The sequence below is a fragment of the Diadema setosum genome, chromosome 18 (genome assembly GCF_964275005.1).
Source record: "Diadema setosum chromosome 18, eeDiaSeto1, whole genome shotgun sequence".
Taxonomy (NCBI): Eukaryota; Metazoa; Echinodermata; class Echinoidea; order Diadematoida; family Diadematidae; genus Diadema; species Diadema setosum.
The window spans coordinates 18,308,212-18,331,313 of record NC_092702.1 but is presented as its reverse complement, the minus strand read 5'-3'; the positions used below and the strand labels follow the sequence as shown (position 1 = coordinate 18,331,313).

General features: G+C 39.3%; 1 protein-coding gene across 1 annotated transcript in view; it reads left to right on the top strand.

Moving 5' to 3' along the window:
- The first annotated feature begins 1,995 nt into the window (after positions 1-1,995).
- The window catches only part of LOC140242167 (programmed cell death protein 4-like), a 37,972-nt gene continuing 16,865 nt past the window's right edge, over positions 1,996-23,102 (top strand). Inside the window, exons 1-4 of the mRNA XM_072321934.1 lie at positions 1,996-2,507; positions 9,917-10,023; positions 17,591-17,704; positions 20,055-20,282. Coding sequence (XP_072178035.1) covers positions 2,192-2,507; positions 9,917-10,023; positions 17,591-17,704; positions 20,055-20,282 — 765 coding nt within the window. The 5' untranslated portion in view covers positions 1,996-2,191. The remainder of the gene's footprint in view (positions 2,508-9,916; positions 10,024-17,590; positions 17,705-20,054; positions 20,283-23,102) is intronic.

Sequence of the window (23,102 nt, the reverse complement as noted above, 5' to 3'; positions counted from 1 at the left end):
TGTATTATTCCTTGGTATTACTATCAATGAATTTCTGTCATGGAAGCAACACATTCTAAATGTATGTTCCAAAGCTTCTCGGGGTGTTGGTGTGATGCATAAGCTAAAATTTATTGTTCCTAAAAGTGTCTTGACTACACTGTATAATAGCATCATAATGCCTCACTTGATGTATTGTAATGTTTCTTGGGGTAATACTTATAACAGCCATCTTCATAAATTGTTTATTGTACAAAAAAGAGCTATCATCGCAGGCTAATAACAAGCTCACACTTTACTAGGCCAAGTGCCCCCCCCCCCCAGTTCTTACAGCTGCGTTGTTTACCTTTAAACGAGTTAGTGTCTTTTAACTCGTTGGCATTCATGTACAAGCTTCACATGTCCAGTTCTCCCTCCTTATTTTTGGATTTGTTTGTCAAAAACTCATTTGTTCATTCCCATAATACACGTCAGAAAAACCTTCTGCATCTACCTTATGTATCTACCAGTATTGCCCTAAATTCTTTTTATGTGTCTTGCATAAAAGAAAGGAACTTGTTACCCTCAGATGTTAAAGATAGTACCACTTTTTCCAGATTTAAAGTGTGGACTCGGAAGTATCTGCTTCATCGATATTCTCAGTCTCATTGATGCTGCTCCTTTTGAATTCTAGATACATGACTTCATCTCATCGCTTTCCATTTGAGTAACATAGTCTAAATGCCAATTATGTTTTGTTTTAAAATTCCATAGGTAGTGTGTGTGTGTGTGTGTGTGTGTGTGTGCACTTAGAATCCATCCATGTATGTTAAAGCCACTGTATAATTCTGGTTTATGGTAAAAATTAGAAACTCTCCTTTTGAAAGGGTCCTTACCTGTGGAGAAGTGAGGGTTCTGAGACCATACCACAAAGTTAAAAAAAAAAAAAATTACTGCTCCCTCTTGTGGTCATATATCAATAACCGATAAAATAAATTTTTAAATTGACTCGAGGGGGGGGGGGCAATAAATTTGGTGTCAATTTTTTTGGTCTCTGGGGTGTGGTTGCTGCGCTTCTTGAGGGATGCCACTAAAATTATTCTGTGGCTTTAATATGTTTGTATATATTTGTGAGTTGCTATATCACATGTCTTAACTTGCCTTTCAGGGGTCTTATTATACAAGCTTGCTTTTCTAAGACCCCTCCATTTTACATCTACTTTGTATAATGCATCTACATGCATTGTCAATATTTATATTCAAATATTCTGCAAATTGTTTTAAACGCATATATTCAACAATGTATTCCTTGTTACATATTATTGTTTTTATGTAAATTTTTGTATTGTGGAAACTTTGAATAAAACTTGAAACTTGAAACTTGAAACCTAAAAAAAAAATAATAATAATTTACCCGTTCCCAAGTATTTCCGCTATTAGTTTCAAATATTACTCAAGAACTTAATTGTTATAATGACTTTTCACTGTGAGTGTCAGGGGCGTTATACTCTTGTGTGAAGAAGGAATGCAGAAATGGAATAAAATAAGAAATGAATATATGTTAACCATATATAGTGTATATTATAAATGAGAAAGGCAAAATTCAATCATAACTAACTTTAATACTCCTTTTTTCCGATCATTCAAAAAAAGTTCCCATTGTTCAGCACAACTTTTTGCATCCTTTTGCGTGCCTCGGCTTTGTGGTATCCAGGTCTTGCTTGGTTTTAGTTATTTTTTGAATTGCAAGCAAATGTCGGTTCGTTTGTGCACTGCCTTCTTAATTGTGCAACACAATACATCGACTTACTTGAGCACAGAAGAGAGGGTAATTGGGACTTTTATTGACAAGGCTTCCTTCTTTTCATTCTTTTCTTCGCTGCACTGTATGCTTTCCATAATGAAAGACTGCGTCCAGGCACAGCCATTGATTGGTTGTTATATTTTCCCCTGGCTGTACAGCCAATCATATATCGGGATTTAGAGCCACGTGACAAATCCCAGGCACACTGAGTGCGTGCATGCAGAGATGCAAAAACCAAAACAAGTTCTGTATTGTTTACCAACTGCGAAGCTACGTGTACCATACCAACTACTATCGAACAACAGCATTAAACACAAATTAGATTAATTTTTCAATTTCTTTGTTTTAGGGTTGTATGAAGAGCACACTGACGGCAACATTGGCGTGATTTTGGTTAGAAGACGGTGATTCTGCGCCACGAACGGAGTCATGGAAGTTGAGTCTGTTCCCCAAGTCCCCACCAACCTCGTGCAGGAAAATGGAGACTTCGTCAACGATAGAGACGACGGGGACAGCAACAACAATCCAGGGGCCCTTACAAACGGCACCACTCTCGCTTCTGACACCGCTATCGAGGGCAGAATCACCAAGAAAGCTAAGCGACGACTCAAGAGAAGTCCGTCGAAGGAAACCCCAATTCTTCCAGCAGACCACAGTACGACCAACGTCGCTTTGAACAACGTTCTGAAAGATAGACGCGACAGAAAATCTCGCTCTGGAAAGGGACGGGGATTACCGAAGAAAGGTGAGCCAAGTCAGTACAGGCGACTCTGGTTGTGTGATTATCCGCGTGGTATGTCCGTCCGTCGGGAGCTGTGTGCTGCATGCTGCCTGCTGTACTCACTTCCTGTTAACTATACACAGCCCAGTCGCTGTACATGGTACGTCGCGACAGGGCTGTACGCGCGCGACCACCAATCACTAGGAGAGGCGACGTAATCGTACACGATAGCTTTGACTTTTGATACTTACGATCATTTTTGTCACCTCAAACTCATCGAGTATACTCTTCAATATTTACTCTACATCTGATGCTATATATATTCAAATGTACGTAATGAAACTTACCGAAATTGATCATCATATCCAGCATGTCCACACCGTACACAATCTTTCACGCCAGGCCAAGCTCAGATATCGGGTGGTCGCGTGATGTGAATGCCCTTTCAAGCAGCGTACGCACGGTTACTAGTATAAGGTATACAGCTATAAACTGTACTGGGTTATTGTGTCGCAGACGCCAAGGTTTGTTCGACACTTTCAACGCACACGCGCTCGCTCTGGAGCACATCCGGTCACGCATGCGCATAAGTCAAGGCGCCATTTTGAATCCTGCAACGACGAAGCCCGGCGGTCAGGAATTGCGCCAGAAAGTGTCATTTATTTGTTCCACGGACTTATCGCAAGTGGTCTCCATGGACCGAGTGTGGCGAACTATTCTTCTGTAGCATTTAACGTGAGTAAAGTATTCTGTTTAAAGGAGAAAAGTATACATGTTCCTAAGTTTTGTAGTTGTGTTGAGGTTCCTCACTTCGAGGCTGCATGCCGTGCGTGTCAGACGCTGTTTTCGCATAGCGTAACAGTGTCTGGTCGGGCTAACTTCCTGTGTGCTGTGTACACTGTGGCGATTTGTTTGCTTGTTTAATGTTTGTTTTTTCTCTCGTGCCTTCTCTTATGCTCAAGCAAGAAATGTTTACATAACATTGATGTTGAAATGTAGGATGCTCCACTATGTTCATACATGTTAATTTGTAATTTAGGGTTGTTGTATAGATCTAAATAGTGAGTTGACCGAAAGATCGGTCTGTATCTGGTCGTCGGGGAAATGTTCCGCGGAGACTGCGTCTGGCTTCACGGATCCCCTCTTTGTGTCTACGGAGGAGAGCGATAACGTCAAAAAGATAAAAGACTCCTCCGGACAGACGGATCTTTCTGTCTAGGCCTATAGATTTCTATAGTGAGGTGCCCGCACCTCGCCAGCCCAGCTGGCATACTTGCCAACATTTTCATTTGAGAAAGCGGTAGAATCCAAGATGCCTATGCGAGCAGTGCTACCTGCTAGCTTGAATGCTAATGAAATCTTCCAAAAGCGGTAGTCTATCGCCAAATGCGGTAGAGTTGGCAAGTATGAGCTGGGCTGGCCCTAGCCCGACCAGACGCCGTGCGCTAGCGCTAGCACAGCGTCTGATGGTGTGTGATACACATCTACGAAACCCCATACACATATCTACACTAAACCCCTCGAACACGGCCACACAACAACAAAACTGTTGAAAATTTCAACATTCTTATCGCAAATTTTGTGAATCACTAACGTGAATTGAGATGCTTGGACTATGAGCATGGTATTTCAGTCCATAGTGAGCTACACACTGAGCAAAAAGTCTAATCTTAACCCGGAATGCTGTGATCATCGCTGGACCATTCAAAATAAACCTTTCCCAGCTTTGAACGATGCAAATTGCGCTGCTAGAGTTTGTACTCCCGCGAAGTTGACAGCGCCCTCTTTGCCCAGTGCTGCGCCGACATTTCGAATCATTTCTGCGATTTCTACGATTTCTGCGGCGTACAGGATTAAAAAAGGTGCAATTTTTAATGGGAAGTTGTAAAATGAGTATATCAATATCAATAGCTGAAAACGGTAGCTAAATACCCGTAGATAAAGTTTTCACCTTATGTAATCTTAGTAACAAATATGGTGCAGTAAATTCAAAATCGAGTCGGTGCCCTGGAATCCTGAGATTATGTAGTGTCCACACTGTACAGCCCTGTCGCGACTTACACTTGTGTACAACCCCGGGGCGCTCCTTGTACACAGTTATACTGTGGGAGCCCAACGCTTAGCGTTAGGGCTGGTCGCAGTTAACGTTCTGCTGAAAGCAGCCAGTAAATGTGATGAATTGTCGCCGTTGGCGTTGGGGTGCTTGATTATCTGTTAAATGCTGACATACTGTGGGCCGGGTGCGGCCCTGTTGCATTGCTAGAAACTTGACTCGATGTGGAACCTCACATGAAGACAGGTAGGCTTATCGCCTGAAACTTTGCATTTGGTCAGAATCAAATGCAAAGACCAAAGTTGCGTTTGATATTTGCATGAGAAACCAAATGTTCTTTTTTGCAATGGGCCTGTGCTTAAATGCAAGCTGAGAATAGGGCCTGTAAAAGGTTGTGAATGATTTTGGGAACTTGCATCTGATTTTTGTAGTTTCTCGTAACTGGGCGTAGGAGTGTTAGATGCCAGTTTTCCGTCAGAGTGGCTGGCTAACTTCAGCGGATTATGTGCGTACGCTGGGCATACATACAAATTGTAGCATAAGTGTGCATTGGTATCGGGAGTAGTGAGCGAGAAGAGCAAATTGGTAACTTTACAGTTTTGTTGGCATCTGACACTATTTATGGCAATAATTTCATAATTGATTGTCAAATTTATTTTGCAACAATAGCAATAGCTTAGAAACTGATACATGTCAGAATACATTTCTGTTTACTTAACTTAAAATGTCATTACAATTGTAAGTGTCAAAGTAGGGTCAAAACAGCTCTTTTTTTCCTTTTTTTTTTTCTTTTCAGAATCCCCATTGAGCTCTTTTAATGAAAGGCATAATTAAAGGCATAATTTACCATTTGCAAATGAAACAAAAACCCAGCATTAGTACTTTAAAATAGTTCTTAAATCTGAGTTAGGGATAGAAACAACCACTGTAAAAAAATTGATTCGGTAATATCAATGTTAAAGGTAGGGGATACCTCTTACAGACCTCCCAAAATGCAGCAAAACATTAAATATGAACCTCAGGGGACTTGTTTAGGCCACTGCTGAGAAATTTGGAAGTCAACAGTTATCTACAATTTGAATAATGCACAAAACTCAATTACTCAGTAGTTCTGTGTGTCAGCCACACTTAAGCCTTTTTGTTGCAGTCTTCTGTATTTTTTTTAATCTATAAACACAAATCTAAAAGTATAAGAGCTGATGTAATAACATATAGAGTGTGTGGCAAGAATGTATATAGAAATGTTTGTAAGTTTTGATGAACTTTATTCACAAAATACACATGATGGACACACATGCAGTGCATGGGTCTGCAAAGGTAGCCTAGTAATGTACTGGAATTTACGGTGAGCCCCGAAAAGAATTCAATTCAAAATCTAACGGTCAATAAAAATGTACTAAATGTTACCTTCCACTTTCAATACTTTATGGGAGTTTCTAAAATGATACTCTCTTCAACATACCACTGTGTTTGTACAACTCTTCATTCAAGGCATGCAAATGGGATTCCCTACCTTTAAGTATTGTTAAATATAATACAAAATGTGAGCAATAGTTATTTTATAATGAAAATGCTTCCAGACTAAACCGTCTACAGTTACGGTTTAATGAGAAAAATAAAGATATCTCCATATATCAGAGCTACCAAGTCTCACGCATTGTGCGTGAGACTCAAGCATTTAGGGGCCGTCTCACGATCTCACGCAGGGCGCCCATTTTTCTCACGCATCGCGCGAAGTTTGCAACTTGGGCCTATAATAATGAGCGTAGCTCAAAAGATTAAAGTGATAGTTGCAATTGTAGGTATATTTTCCTTTTGTCTTTCAAATTAAGTAAAAAATAGTCACTTAGGCCCCCTAAGTATGCACCTGATCGCACCATTAAGAGCTAAAAATGGAAAAAGCTCCCTACCGTGGGAGGCCACGGGGGGGGGGGGGGGGGGGGGGGGACCCCTCCCACACCCTCGCTTGCGCGCACATTCGCTCGCCGAGATGCCGAGTCATGAAAATCTCACTCACAATTTTTTGTTTAACTTGGCATCCCTGATATATTTTAGGCTTTATCGCAAAAATTCTATATTATGCGATGTTTTGTGGTACAACAGACCTACACATACTGTATGCATTAAATGTCTTGAAAAAAAAAAAAAAAAATCACTGTTCCCAAAGTTAAACAGGACCTTTTAAGTTTTTGAGTTTTAAATCAACAATGCTCATCTGTGTAAAGCTATTTGCATGCTATTTCTTAACATCGATTATGCGGATTCAAATTTTTACAGTGGTTGTTTCTATCCGTAACTCGCATTTTAGAACTATTTTAAAGCACTAATGCTGGGTTTTTGTTTCATCTGCAAATGGTAAATTATGCCTTTAAGTTAGCCATCTAATATTTTATGTGACTAATATTTCAAGTATTAAACAGGGAGCAACAAATTAATGTACAAATGATTTAATTTATGCAAGTTAAATAATATTTTCAAATTAACTGCAAAAAAAAAAATCAAATCTGATGTAGATAATTATGTAAATAGTAGTATGGTGCAAAATCAAAGTGCATTTTTGCTCTGGCATGGTTTCTGTTGCATTGGTGTAATGTTGTTTTGTATATGATAGTGCTATCTTTCCACATGATGAGAGTGGCAAGAGATAATTTCCACTTCCAGAATGGTTCGAGTAGAGAGAGTTTTGGCTATGGTGGTCATTTGTGCGGGCCTATGACTATAATTATCAACATGAAGATATTCTACATGTTATGTATGCCGACGATACTCAAATTTATATAATCATACAACCAAATACTCGAGTCGAAGCACTCTGCAAACTCAGTAGATGTGTTGAGGATATTAAGCAATGGTCATGTGATAATTATTTGAAATTGAATTGTGTTAAATCAGAATTTTTATATGTTCATTCTCAGTTTAGGCGAGGTGGTTCTCTCACAGAATTTTCCCTCGAAGACAGTACTATACCCACCTCTCAGTCCGTCAGAGATCTCGGAGTTATTGTAGATAAGCACCTGAATTTTCAACAACACATTAAGAACTCATGTCGTTCTGCTGCTTGGGGTATCAGTAAAATTGGTAAAATCCGTAAGTTATTGGATCAGTCTTCCACTGAACGTCTCATTCACGCATTTGTTTCTTCCCACCTTGACTACTGCAATTCCCTTCTTGTTGGTCTCCCTGCTTCTAGTATTGCACCACTTCAAAGAATTCAAAACACAGCTGCTAGGCTTGTAACCCTTACAAAAAGATCTGACCACATTACTCCTGTTCTCCAATCCCTCCACTGGCTCCCCATACATCAACGTATCACCATCAAAATCCTCCTTATTGTTTACAAGATATGTAATAATCTTGCTCCATCTTACCTCAAAGACTTGATTTCTTTCCGCTCCTCCACTTCAACCCGTTCTCTTCGTTCTTCCTCCACTCTCCAACTATCATATGGTCCCCGCACCTGCACCCGCTATGGTGATAGGGCTTTTTCTGTTATTTCCCCGTCTCTCTGGAATAAACTTCCTCTCCATATTTGTAATGCTGATAACGTTGATAAGTTCAAGTCATCATTGAAAACTTATCTGTTTACTCAACTTTAATTATGTTGTTTTTCTGCTGCATGTTATATCATAATACGTATATTTATATAATGTTATATTTTATTTTAATGTCATACTTCTTTTCTTTTTTTTTCCGGATCAATGCGCTTAGAAACATCAGAATTAAGCGCTATATAAATGTTATTCATTATCATTATCATTATGACTATAGTTACACAAAGGTTGTGGGAGAAAATGACTAAAAGTGATACTTTGGATTCATATCTATATCCCAGTTTAAAGATAATAAAAAGTTTTGGTACCTCAAACGTTTCCCTGAATTTCCATGTTTCAGGTTAAAGTATCTATCATATAACTAACACTGTGAGACTTACTCGCCCCAAAGTGCTCTCATTTCTTAGTAATCATGCAATTAACTGCGACCAGCAGCCCCATACGCATAGCGTAATGGGGCTTCGCATTGTAGCATTCAGGATCATGACAGATTTAGTATCGCGGTAAATATCAACTGAAAATCCACAAAATTCTTCAATTTGAAGACTTACCAATTAAGTTGAAGTCTTGAAAACAGGCTTCGGGCAACGTTTGGTTCTACCAATAGTCCCTTTCTGTTCGAATTGATGACTGAATGTGACTCTGTCGAGAGGACCTTGGGAGAGCTACATACACTGATTACTACGACCAGCGCATACGCACACATCACATGCGAACAAATTTCAAATCCATGAACGGATAAGATGTTTGTGTGCGCATGCGCTGGCCGTCCATTCAGTGTAGCTCTCCCAAGGTCCTCTCGACCGAGTCACATTCAGTCATCAATTCGAACAGAAAGGGACTATTGGCAAAACCAAACGTTGCCCAGTGCCTGTTTTCAATACTTCAACCTAACTGGTACGTCTTCAAATTGAAGAAATTTTTGGATTTTAAGTTGATATTTACCCGCGATACTAAATCTGTCATGATCCTGTAAGCTGCAATGCGAAGCCCCATTTAGCTATGCGTATGGGGCTGCTGGTCGCAGTTAGCTACACAGTATGCGTATGGGGCTGCACGCTGCTGGTTGCAGTTATCTCGCACAATACGTGTACTACCTCGCCGCCGTTGTACGGCGGCGGCTCTGGTACGAAACCATTATTGAATGATTACTAAGACATGAGAGCACTTTGGGGCGAGTAAGTCTCACAGTGTTAGTTATATGAAAGGTACTTTAACCTGAAACACAAACTAAGACAAGGAAATTCAGGGAAACTTTTGAGGTAATACCAAAACTTTATATTATCTTTAAACCTGCATTTCTATTTTCCTGTTTGATCTTCTGCAAAGGAATTAGGGCAGTGATTTGCATTCCAAGATTTTATTTTATTTTGTTTTATTTTATTTCAGTGCATGGTCAAACTGAGTACGATCTCCTTTTCACAGTGTGTCAGGAAATGTGACTGTGACTGGTCTTCTTTTTTTTTTTTTGAAAGGCATGAATGTTAATTTCCCTTTCATATGAAGTAAAGCATTTGTTGGTATTGTTATTGTACATGTACATGTACAAATAATTAATCACTCATCATTTTGGGAAACTGAAACAAAACAAACAACAAAAAAGGTTAATATGTGCCATCTTCATCCAGATATTTAATGTGCATGTTAGTTTAGGAGATGACATGTTTTCAATTGCAAATTATATATCATGACAAGATGCTGCTGAACTTTTAGGCACATACTTGTGTAGTCCTCAGAAACCAGGTTCTATGAATATAGTTGAAATTTGAGCTTATGAGAAGTAGTCTTTGAAAGTAAAGGTGTATTTCTCGACTTTCATCCCTATCAAGGAGGAGCTGGAGGCAAAGGAACATGGGGTAAAATGGGAGAGCTGTATGATGAGAACGATGCTGACTGCTATGACATCAACGATCCCAATTATGACTCCGAAAACCAGGTGAGGAACGTTGCAACCGGTAGTTGGGCGGCTCCTTTGTCACATCCATTTTCTTTTGATGGAAGGTTGTGATTTGCTGATGGGATAGCACAAATATAACTAGAGACAGACTGCCATATTTGATTTTTTTTTTTAATTTCTTTCTATTTTTAGCAGTGTTTTAGCATGACATGCACACCTGTACAACCTGGTCAAATGTGTGATTATGAAAATATAAATTTTTATAGTGTTCATTGTCACGGTCCTGCCATATGGGCAAGAGGAGTTGGTACCTCACTTTAGCATGAATTTGTGACTAAATAGCAATCTTTCTTACATCACTTCGGCCTATATCCTAAAATATTGTAAAGTTATCTTACAAGGATTTATATTTACTCCAACATAAAAATGTCTTATCTCTGAGTGCTGTGCATTTCTATTTACACATATGTTGGCCAGTTGTACATTACTCAACACTGGGAAGTTATCAATGTGTATGTTATATTGCTAATGAAAGGCAAATCATGGTGTTCATGGTACAACTACAGAGAGTTGTTAGACAGATGACGGGGATGGGAGGAGTTTTAATTTCGAAGTTAGATTGGTGAGGAAACACATTGTTCAAATGTACCAGTAATCCCAAGATGGCATATGCTACATTTGAGCTGGTTTGCGGCAAACCAAGTCCCATGGCACAAACTTGTTTGTTTGTTGTGGAGTCTACTGTTGGGCAGCGCAGGGGACTTTGCCCTGTGTGAACTGGGAGTGACCTGTTCAGCTATCACCACACCACTGCTAATTGATTGGTATGCACAATGGCAGAGCCACATCTGGCGATGCAATACAACTTCAATTTCATTGGCTTGTTCATGGGCCCACTGCCCCAGGGGACCCAGAGTTCATGCTCTTCTGTCCCAGCTGTGCAGATGTGAGTGTAAACATATTAGCATAAAAGAGCATTGTATGGTCTGCCTGGCTGAGTTCAAGTGTAAGATGTGGTCGGAAGAATGATGCAATCGTACATGAGGCACTGAATGGACCTTGTGTGCATTTGTGCCGTTCTTCCGGGCACACCTTCAGCTCCTCCTGTCAGTACATATGCGTCATTCTTTTGGACGCACCTTACACTCCATGTGTGCATTTGTGTGTTGCTTTTCTGGGCCACACAACAATAAGTAGTATGAACCACTCTCTCTTTTGGTAGGACTATGATCAACAACATTATTGGCAAAGGACAAAAATACAACCTAAAAGTCAGAATTTGTATTTTGCAAATATTCTTTTCGGAATTTCCATTATGTTTTTGTTTTTGTTGTGTGATGGTCCTGTAGATACACTCAGCTCCAGGTGATTCCATGTAAAGCGAAATCTAATAAAGACAACATCTGTCCTGTTAATGTAGTACTACGCCACAAGGAATTAACAATATCTCCCATTGAAACATGTCAGTGGTGTGTGAAATGTGGTATCCCAGAGATGATGCCACACCGCACTGAGTGTATCTGAGAAAGGCATCCAAGCGCAGATTTGATTAGAAGGAGAGAGGCTCCTTTGCCTCTTTCTGTGCGGGCCGATAGTTATTTGAATCTCATTTTCGTGGAAGCCAGCCAGGGTCCCTGCTGTTGTGGGTGGTCACCTGACGTACAAAGAGAGAGAGAAAGCAACTGTCTCTCGGTGTGGTGCCTGACAGAGCATCATCATTTTGCTGAGTGTTTGTCGCTCATTGCAGTGATATATCCAGCTTTGTAACATGGGGTGGTTGGCAAGAAGGTGAAAGGTGCTGTACATGCAGTGGGCAAGTGCCTTTTTAGTGCTTGCATGCAAGATATGTTTTTGTCTATAGTCTTATATGCTGACCGTTTATGAACGTTTATGTGTGTGTGTGTGTGTGTGTGTGTGTGTGGGAGGGGGATCTGTATATGAAAAAGGAGGTATAGTTGTATGTGATACCTCCTTGGCATGAGTGTATATTGTGCAATACATTTGTACTGCAAAAGTGGAAATTTTCGCGGTGTTGAAATTTTCGCGCATTTCACGCAATCAGAAACTAGCGCGAAAATAAAAGCACGCGAATATTTCTCCCTGCCATACGTTCCTGTAGTTGATGTCTTGATACCGCGGAATTAAAAACACGCGAAACTCTTCTTATCCGGCCGAGCGCGAAAAATTAGTCGCGCGAAAATATCCACTTTTACAGTATTAGTAAACAAGAGCAAACTCAAGTATGGGTGAGTTTGATGTGTGTGTGCATGCATCGTTATATTGTGCAACTCTGCAAACAATTGCCAAGTTCAGGTACGTACATTGTACATTGTACCTTGGAGAGGGGATATCCCATGTAGGTACACCAAAGACATGTTATATGCAACTGTATGTGCGTGATTTCGAACTGTGACAGGGTGTTTATATTTTAGATTGTAGACTGATCGTAGACTATTGCCAATTGTCGCTGGGAAATCCCACCGACACCATTGAAATTTCTCTCATGGGTTATACGACTGCCCCGTGTCTTTTGTTGGCCACCGGATTTGCTTTGTATACAGGATAACCCAAAGTAAGCTTGTCTTCATGAAGATGTAGGCCTAATGGATTCTCTCCATTTGCAGTGATGCGTAGAACCGTGACTCATTTGCATCCGGAATAGAGCTCTGGATGGAATGGTTCTTATGAAAATGATAAATTAGAGACATTAAATCATACAACACAAACCGAGGAGATATCATCCTGTTGGTATTTGGGACAGTCTCTCATATTTAAAAAAAAAATTTTTAAACATAATTTTGCCTGAATGTCACTGAACTTGAGAGTTTGTTTTCCTGTATTCATTCATGATGAATGTATTAAATCACTAAGTGGAAAAGTTTTCCATACTTTCAGAAAATAAACAAAGCACCGAGGAGTCTCTTACACATGAAGAATTGGTAAGAATGAAACAACTTTAAAGGGATGGTATAGTCTTGGTGGAATTGAGGATTGGGCTTTTATCTTTTCGTTAGATACCAAGAAAGCACCTTTGAAATACATGTAGAACAGAGCATCGCCATTTAAGAGGAATTCAAAGTTTGTGTGATGAAAATTGGTTTTGGAATGGCAAAGACATCCAAAAACAAAGTAAAATGAGGCGATCATGATAAAAGTTAGGTCCCACCTTTTATTAGGATCGTTCTGTTAGATATCTCAACCATTTCAAGACCAATTTTCGTCAAATTAACATTGAATCCCTCTTGGTCTACATGCTCTTTCACATTTCGTGAGAGGCTTCTCATTATCTCACCAAAAAATGTTTAAAAGACCAGAAGTTAAAACTGTATGATCCTTTTAAACTACACACCATCATTTTGATCCTTGTAGGCCTACAATACATTGTTATGTCTAAAGCTGTGGTGATCAGGCAGTGGACCATTCACCCATCACTGGGGTGTGGTGATGAAGGATATTAAACTATCAGCAATATGACATTTCTGAAGTTACTGGCATTCTTCTGCACTGTCGGCTTCATGCGCTAACTCCATAACAGGGTGCTGTGAAGTGTGTTTACACCATGTTCGAGTTGACCGATAGTGAACAGTAAGATCAGATAAACAGAAAATCAGATAAATGGAATATGAGAAAGATATGGAATTTCTAATAAAGTTCACACGTTTTCATAAAACAGTGACATTTTGTTGCCATCATACAAATGATGTGATCATACCGGTCATTGCTGAACACCCCTCCAATCAGTTTACAAATACAGAAAATGTCAGAAAGTCATGTTTTGGATGCCAATGTAGAAACTTTCTATTGTGAAGTCTTTTTTTGCTAGATTATGTCCACACACACACACACACACACACACACAAGTACTGGTACAAAGGATACCTTTTGATTTGTACCCCCCACTCCCCCCCCCCCCATCCCCCCCCTCAAAAAAAAAATAGAATAAAAAAAAAGATCTGGTATTTAACTATGTGGGTATGGTACATACGATTTGGGAGACTTGTATCGCTGTCAAGTGAGAGAGCATGCAAAATGTTTCAATTTTTAAACTGATTTTTATGTAGCCTCAACTATTCTCTTTAATGATTTGACTCTTCATGAAAGCCAACCAGAAAATTGTGTGAGACTTGTTTTTAGGCCTACAATGTATTAGACTAGAATCACAAGCATAGCATCAATGGCCTTCAGTGTGCACAAAGATGATGTTTACTCAGAGGTACATGTAGTATCAAAATAGGTTTGTGTGACAATGCCCATGTTCTATTCTTGAGAAAGCATGCAGAAAGCAAAGCATACTGTAAAAGTGAATATTTTCGAATGAGTAATTTTTCGCGCTCAGCCGGGTAAGATGAGTTTCGCATGTTTTTAATTCCGCGAAAAATGAGACATTAAATACTGAGAACATATGGCAATCAAAGATATTTTGCGCACCTTTATTTTTCACGGCACTTTCTGGTTGCACGAATTTGCGGAAAAAAACAACAACCTAAAAACACACACATGCTAAAATTACAGTAAGTTGCCTAGTGATAGTGAATTTCTTGAGGTCTGTACTTTTGTGTGCAGGGAATGAAATGTATGCTGTAATAGTCATTTCATGTTTGTGCTTTGCACCAAGACATCAGGTACATGTATGACCGACTAGGGCATCAAAAATGTAGGGGGAATATCGCTGACATCATGCCCTGTAAAGGGATCAAGTGTGTGGTTCATTGACATTGTGTGCGTTCAAATGTCACGCTTCCCCTGGGAGCCCAAATCCTTCAGGGCCTGGGAATGGAAGGGGAAAAAAAAAACCCAAAAAAATCCTCATAAAGAAAACGAGTGCAACATGAGTCCAGACTTGCCATGCTCTTTGAGCCCAAGACTGCCAGTCAACAACAAGAACAGTCTTAATCTTAAAAGACACTACAAAATAATATTGGGATGGGGATGGGGTGGGAATGGGATGGGGGTGTAGAATAGTGTGATCTCTTTTGAAGCATCTATGAGAGGCCCTGGGGATTATTGGCCCGGGAAGAGATCTCATCATGTATTGACTTGATGCAACAAATATTGCAATGTCGCACAGACTTGCCAGGTCTGACTCATCGCATTCCATATGTGTAATGATGAAAGACAAATTATCTGGAGCGCACCTTTTTTGTCTTTTTTTTTTTTTGTACACCAATGGAGGTAATCATTTCAGTCGTCCCCTAACTTTGTTGTTTCTTTTTTAAGACACATTTGACATTGTAATGGATATGATGTCATGATTTTGTTTGATTCATGATCATTTCTGTGTGTCCAGTTTGCGTTTAAACAGGGCTCGACATCGGCAATGGCCAGGGCCACTAAAAATTGATATTGGCCCACCAAATTTCAAAAAATAAAACTGAAAATAGAAAACAGTCATGTGTTGGCGGCCTGATCGGGCAATTTAGATTCTAAATGAAATGTTATGTTTACTTTTTTTTTGGGCCACCAAAGTTTCAGATGATAAGGTTTTAGTGGCCCAGACGGGCCACCAGAGGAAAAAGTTTTGTGTCTTAGATATCGTGGTCTGTCTGTCCCTCCTCTATTTCTTCTTTTCTTCTATCTATCTATCTGTCTATCTATCTGTCTGTCTGTCTATCTATCTGTCTATCTATCTATCTATCTATCTGTCTATCTATCTACAAATGTATCTTGCTGTCTATCCAGATCTCGCTGAGCATTTTTTTTTTTCGAAAGTGCAGTTTGGATAGTCTCTGCAAGTTGAGCAACCTTCCTGTGTTTGTTACAGGGCTAATGTCATAACATTTAGATGGTTAAAGTGAAATAACATTCGAGGATATCACATTTTGGTTTGCCGGTAATGAAGAGAGAAATGGTAGAAATCCTTGTCATGAAATGATTATTCCCTGGTGAAAGGAACCAGTATACTCTTTGGGATTGCCATCAGCTCTCCAATTTCCTGCCTGGTCTTGTGTTGTCTGTGAACTAGATTTCAGTCTGAAGCCGGGAGATTGATATGCGAGATCACTGGCATCAAAAGTTTGTTTTTTTCCTTTTCAATATTATTGATGGCAAGATGGGGGATTTTTTTATTTTTATTTTTTTTTTAACCCAGCTATGTTAAAATGCTGAAAAGCCAACATTGCTTATTCAACCATTTGATCTCCTGAAAAAACAAACAAACAAACAAAGGTGATTGAATGGTATGGTAGTGCAAAGTGCATTGCAGTTTATATAAGCATACAGAATTCCTTGGTATTGCCAGTACTACAGAGCTACATTTAGTAGGTGGACCTATATTTTAGCAAATATGGATACTTCCTTTTTTCTTTCCATACTTTACAAGTTAGATTTGTCTGTAAGATACAGATTGTACATGTATGAATGTATAGCAGTGTGGGGGCAGTGATGTGATCCTCATGGATGTGAATTAAAAAACAAAACAAAACAAAGATTCTATAGAAATTTGTAAAGGATTTGTAAAGGATATAGTATTTTATGACCATCATAGCTTTAATACTCTTTTTACCTGATTTAGATCCTGGAAAGCAGTGCGGTAACATGATCCATGTTCTGACAAAAGTTGTCATTTTGATAAATACTGGCAGTGCTTTGTAACAGCTCCAAGGATTCTGATGAAAAAGCATACAAGTGTGGAATTACTCAAATGTCTGTGCAATGTAATGCCAAGATAATGAGACCATCTGGTATTGATGTTACATCGCTAGTCTTCCATACATCAGGAACAAAGTGTAGACATGACATGAAATGATAACAAGATTAAAAGAAAAATACCTGGATTTCACATTATGTAGCAGAAAAGTGTGTCTGTGGAGCTCATTTGAATTTTAAAGTGACCTTGAGAGAATGTTTATCACATGAAGTATGTGCCCCAGCCTCCATCATTATTTTGAGTTGTGGGGGATGTTATCATCACAAACCTGAAAAAGATACCACAGAGGGGTTTCAGTATTATCTATTCCTAATTAAAGGTTGAGGACCTGTCGTAGGTTTCGCAAGTACAAAGATAATTAGTTTTAAAAACAAAATTAGTTTTGTGTTTTTTGGTGTCTTAATATAGAAAAACAACAGTGAACAATGTCATCAGCATTTATATCACCAGGCATTCTCTCAGAGCTATTGAAATAAACATTGATTGCAGAATCAAACATTTAAAACTTCTCTTTGTGATGTCAAACATCTGTACCACAGACTGGCTATCGATGTAAATTCTTGTAAGAGCTTGCTAATTGTACCACCCTTGTTAAAACTAGATGGAATTGTTGTTTTAATTCACACAGAACCTGAAGACAAAAAGCATTAATGTGGGCCATTCTGTGCTTGTTTAGAATGTTACATTTGAGGTGCTTTCCTTGTTACATCCAAAATGCCCAATATCAAAGTATGATAAGAGAAATATACTGGTATTCAAATGTCCGTACAAGCTCAGTTTTAACTTATAATTTGATTATATTTCTATTGCAGATTTGTGGAGACATCCAAAGCATGCAATGCTGCAGTGTTATTCAGATGCCTCTAGGACGTATGAATTTACAGTGAGGGAGATAGTAGGTTTAATTCCGATAAATGTACTATTGGCTATCTCAACCTGGTATATCATTCTATCTCTCAGGATGACTACACAGTGAAGACTGTGATTCCTGTGCTGAGTGATGAAGAGGTGGTGGAGATGATCGAGCCCATCTTCCAGGAGTTCTTCGAGCATGGCGACACCGACGAAGTGGCAGTAAGTCTTTTTTTTTAAACATTAGATACACGTAAAATATATCAGTGCCGTTTGTAGCACAGTCTATCCTCTGTATCATATCTTACTGTCTGTGAAAGTCTTAAGTGTTGATCACCAGGGGCCTGTTGCATAAAAGTTCCAATTATGGTAACTTTGCCATCCAATGGTAACTACCATGGCAACAATACTCAACAGCCAATCAAAATCAAGAATTCCATGGAAGTTACCATTGGATGGCAAAGTTACCATAATTGTAACTTTTATGCAACGGGCCCCCGAAGAGGTTGTCCATCAGCATGCAATATTTGATAGAAGACACCATGAAACAGTTTTCACTATTATGTCGGCCTCATGGTTTATTTCATCTTTGCTAGATTTTTTTTTTTTAAATGATAGAAATATGCCACAGTGTTAAGAAATACAGACTTGGCAGTCTGATAGCTCCAAGAGGCTGTACACCACAGAAAATTGTGCTATTTTGATTGAATGCTGCTTTTATGATGATGATTTCTGAGAAACCAGATTTCTTCAGCAGCTGCTCGCTCAGTAATTGTGAAGCAGATGAAATGGGTTAAAACTTGTCTTTGCGAAGGAGTCATGCTCCAAAGAAGCTAAATCCTTGGCAAAGATCCATCTGTTATGCGCATTCGAAATGGTTGAACGATGCTGGATGGTAACGATCCATGTACGATCTGCATAATTTATACTCCAGACAGGAGACTGAGGGGAATTATGGAAGTATGATTCATTTTTATAGAGAAAAAGTACAGTGAATTCAAAATGACTGCACATGTATTCACAAATGTGGAGCACAGTTGATATGATGGGTGACCATTTAGTTACTATCAAACTGACATGCTTGAGTTTAGAGCCTAGCAAAATAGTCTCCATAGAGCCCTATTTAAAAGAATTTCTGTTAAAAAAAAAAAAAGGTGTGATTTAGGGCAAATTGAAAGGCGTATTCTGAAGTGCCTCGGAAGATTACGTAGCTACCTATCTCTTTGCAAGGTATCTAGTTAAGTATGCAAATATGTGCTCAAATCAATGGAGTGTGGATAGGGAATTTTTCTTTTTTTTTTTGTAAACCATTCTAGCATGGCACCTGCATGCATACCAATGGTGAATCTTCCCTCTTGTTTACAAAATTCATACCCCTCTCTTTCTCTCTCTTCCTTTCCCACTTCTTAAAAACTCCTGGTTTATGCATTGACAGTGTGCAATGTCTGTTTTCAGCATCTTTGTGCTAATGGTACTTTATTAGTGCACTTAGCACATCAGGTATTTGGAGCAGACGGTAAAAGTAGATATGGGCAAGAAGAACAACGCCTATCAGTGGATTTCCTGCTCATCAATGGGCCCCTGGAGTCGGCATGTTTGAAAATGTTGAGCTATAATGCATAATCTTACCTGCATCAAGTTCTGATGCTCCCCCCCCCCCCCCCCCCCGCATCCGAGAATACAAAGAATTACCAGTAGAAGCTCACTTCCATTTTGAGTGAATGTAGTACTCCGTGACTGTGCCAGTGTCTCACAATCTGCAAGCCTCTGTCTCACAATCTGCAAGCCTCTGCAGCAAAGCTGTTGTGAAGAAAACAATTTTGCTTTGTTGGTACTTAACACTTGATCAGAGGGAAGTTACGTATAGTTGTAATGACATGTGATATAGATTCAAGACCAAAAACTTGGTAAGATTATGTTCACCATAAACCTCTGAAGCAGCTATAGAGATTCTGGATTAGTGACATTGTCATCACTGACAGTGTCGGTATCGACATTATCATGACTATGTTTTTGCATTGTATTGCAAAAGTATGAGGCTAATTTGCTGTTAAATTCAGTAGATTCTGCAGTTTCCTTGTGTGAGTAATAAGATTTACTTGAGCTTAAATATGTTTTGATGTCTTGATTTGTCTGATATTGAAAGGAGATCCTATGCTGACATTTTTCATGCGATGGTGCAAACTCTCTGCTGGTAACTTATTTGGCTTGCGAAGTTTTAACATCTTTTCTGTTCACCCTTTTTCTGTCTACCCATGTCTCATTTTCCCCTCTCTTTTCTCCTTTGTCTTTTCCTCATGTGACTGTCGTTTTGTATTTGAGTTATGTTATTGCATTTTTTTTTTTCTTAATGTCCCTTCTCTTCCTGTCTCTATTTCTCTCACTGAAATATCTCTTCATGTATCTTTTGTCTGGTGTATTTTGTGTCTGTCTGTATATTGCCCAATCTTGTCCATGCCAACATGTGACATTTTAATTGTATCATATGATACATATTCATATGATTGTATTATATGTTCTTCATTTAATCAACTTCATCCCCCCCCCCCATTCTGTCTGTCCCTGGCTGCAGGCCTGTCTGTCCGACCTTGCCATTTCGGAGACCTTCAGCCCCAAGGTACCGGCCCTCGTGGTCACCCTGGCCCTGGAGAAGAAGGCCACGCAGAGGGAGCTGACCTCTCGCCTGATCTCTGACCTCTGCAGCAAGAGGGTCATCTCCGAGGACACTCTGCGGGCGGCCTTTGAGAAGCTCATGAGCGACTTGCCGGACCTGACTCTTGACACCCCCGACGCCCCCATGGTGAGCCATATACTGGGCCCCGCCCACCTCCCATGAGAGCAGTAGTTTAAAGAAAATTAGGGGGGAAAAAAAGAAAAGAAAAAGGAAACAGAAATATACAATGTCTGGCATTTGAGAGATGTGAGTGTCTTTTATTCCAGATGCAAACATGACGGGGTTTAAATGGTTGAAAGTGAAAAAAAGTTGAGTTTTAAATTCACGCAATGGACATTGTTGGTATGTACATCATGTCATGAAGATATTCTGGTGTGGTTGTGCATTTGTTAGCTCACCTGAGCCAAAGGCTCAAGTGAGCTATTGCGATCGCCCTTCGTCCGGCGTCCGTCGTGCGTCGTCCGTCGTGCGTCATGCTTTAACTTTTGACATTTTCATCTTCTTCTTGAAAACCCCAAGACCGATTTTCATCAAACTTAGCAGGTAGCATCCCTAGGGGGTTAGGAACTCAATTTGTTCAAATGGAAATGGGCACCATGCCCCACCTAGGGGCCCCCCAGGGGGGCCCAAACCCCCCCAAATTAAGGAATCTGTAAAAATCTTCTTCTCTAGAACCAGAAGTGATAGAGCTAAGTTAATACTATGAGTTAGTGCATTGATGACTGTAGTTTCAAGTTTGTTCATGGCAGAATCAGGGGTGCCCCCCCCCCCCCCCCTTGGGACCCAGGGGAGGGGGTGGGGAGGGGTCCTAATGGGGCCTAAATTATACATTTTCATCTTCTTCTTGAGAACCCCATGACCAATTTTCACCAAACTTGGCAGGTAGCATCCCTAGGGGGTTAGGATCTCAATTTGTTAAAATGGGCACCATGCCCCACCCAGGGGCCCCAGGGGGGCCCAAACCCCCCAAAATGAAGGAATCTTTAAAAATCTTCTCTAGAATCAGAAGTTATAGAGCTAAGATAATACTATGAGTGAGTACATTAATGACTGTAGTTTCAAGTTTTAGTCCAGTCAAAATACGACAAAAAGTGGGTTAACCCACAACTAATTGCAACAGAAACGATTCCACTTGCATTTTACCCGGAAGAGCTATTAAAATAACGTATTAAAAGTTCCCTAAAATTCGAGTGGTGGATCAGTGTCTAATTTGCATAAATTAAAAATGGCCGCCATACAACCTGTTTATGCCTATATCTCGGGATACGTAACCAATAGAAAGTAAATTCCGGTTTCTAAACCTATGTTTTTTAGGTCAAGGAATATAATTATATTATCTGTAGCAACTTTCAAGCATCCCTTTATATAGTTTTTGCATATATTTGCATATAATAACATGCAAAATGGCCGCCATATTGCCTGTGCAAGCCCGTATCTTCGTATACCATTAATGAAGTACACTCAGGAATAAGTCGCTATATATCTGGACATAAAACCCACAAAAAAATATATTCTGGTGTCTAAACCTATGTTTTTTTTAGGTCAGGGAATACAATTATGATATTAGCAGTAACTTTCAAGTTTCCCTTTATACATTTTTTGCATATATTTGCATTTAATAAATGCAAAATTGCCGTCATAATTCCTCTACAGGCTTATATCTCTATCTGTAAAAGGTACCCAGTGGTGGTGTCTCTGGTCTTAATTTTACTGCTGAAAGTCACTGTTGTAGAAAACGTTCCAATCAGGAATAATTACCTATATTTCACTAAAAATTTGTATATATTTATACATAAATCTATTCAAATTAAGAGTAGCTTATATCCATAAGATACTCTACAAAAGTTTCATGAGTTTGGACATTTGTTTAGAGAATGTTCTTGTCATATCAGGGTACCATGTCACTCACTCACTTTCTGAATAAAAGACCCAGGGGTCCAGCCCTCACCGAGTATCTCAGGTTCACCTTCCATCCATTCTTACAGACTTTTACTTGGGAGAGAGGAAATTGGAAGACTTTGGGAACCTCTAGGGCCATATCTACAAGCCTTTATGGACCTCCATGGTCCAGGGAGGCATGATGTTCATATATTCATGACACTAGCAATAAATGCACCTACAGTACTAAGTTTGTTGAAGATTTGACCATATATGTTTTCAAAAAGAGGATCAAAAATCAAAAGTGGCCCCCAATAATTTGGTCCCAGCCCCAAGGCGTCCGCACTTATAAGTAATATTTAAGGTGCCTTTGGGCATCCTGTGGCCTGGGGTGGAGGGGGGGGGGTTGGAGTATATATATATATATATATATATATATATATATAATAGATGACGAAGTATGGTGGTAATGCATTTCAGTTCAACAGTGCTATTTATTCAGACCAAATTTTCGACGGATACCTTCGTCTTCCTCAGGATCGACAATGACAATTGTGAAGAAAGACGAATGTTTTCGTCAAAAATTTGGTCTGAATAAATAGCACTGTTGGACTGAAATGCATTACCACCCTAATTCGTCATCTTTTCTGTACTGGTACCAACACATGGATTACAAGTATCATATTATATATATATATATATATATATATATATATATATATATGGGTGAAAACGTTGAACGATGTACAATTGGGCAAATCAGGGGTCAAAATTAAAACATGTGACTCATTGATATACATACACATCAGTGAAATGTCATTATTGTCAGCTTTCTTGCAAACCCAATTATACTGGGATATCTCCAAGGGTGTTGTTTTTATTCAAGGATAAATAGAACTGTGACATAATGGCGAACGTCTCTGACTAAAATAAACATCGTTTTAGTGAAAATTCAAATGAAGGGTGAAAAAAACATTCAGATGAAGATAGCTTAATCTTGTTCATACTTTCGAAGACGGTGTTAATTTGTTCCTAAAATATTGTTTACCTCCTGTGAAGTTTACAAAA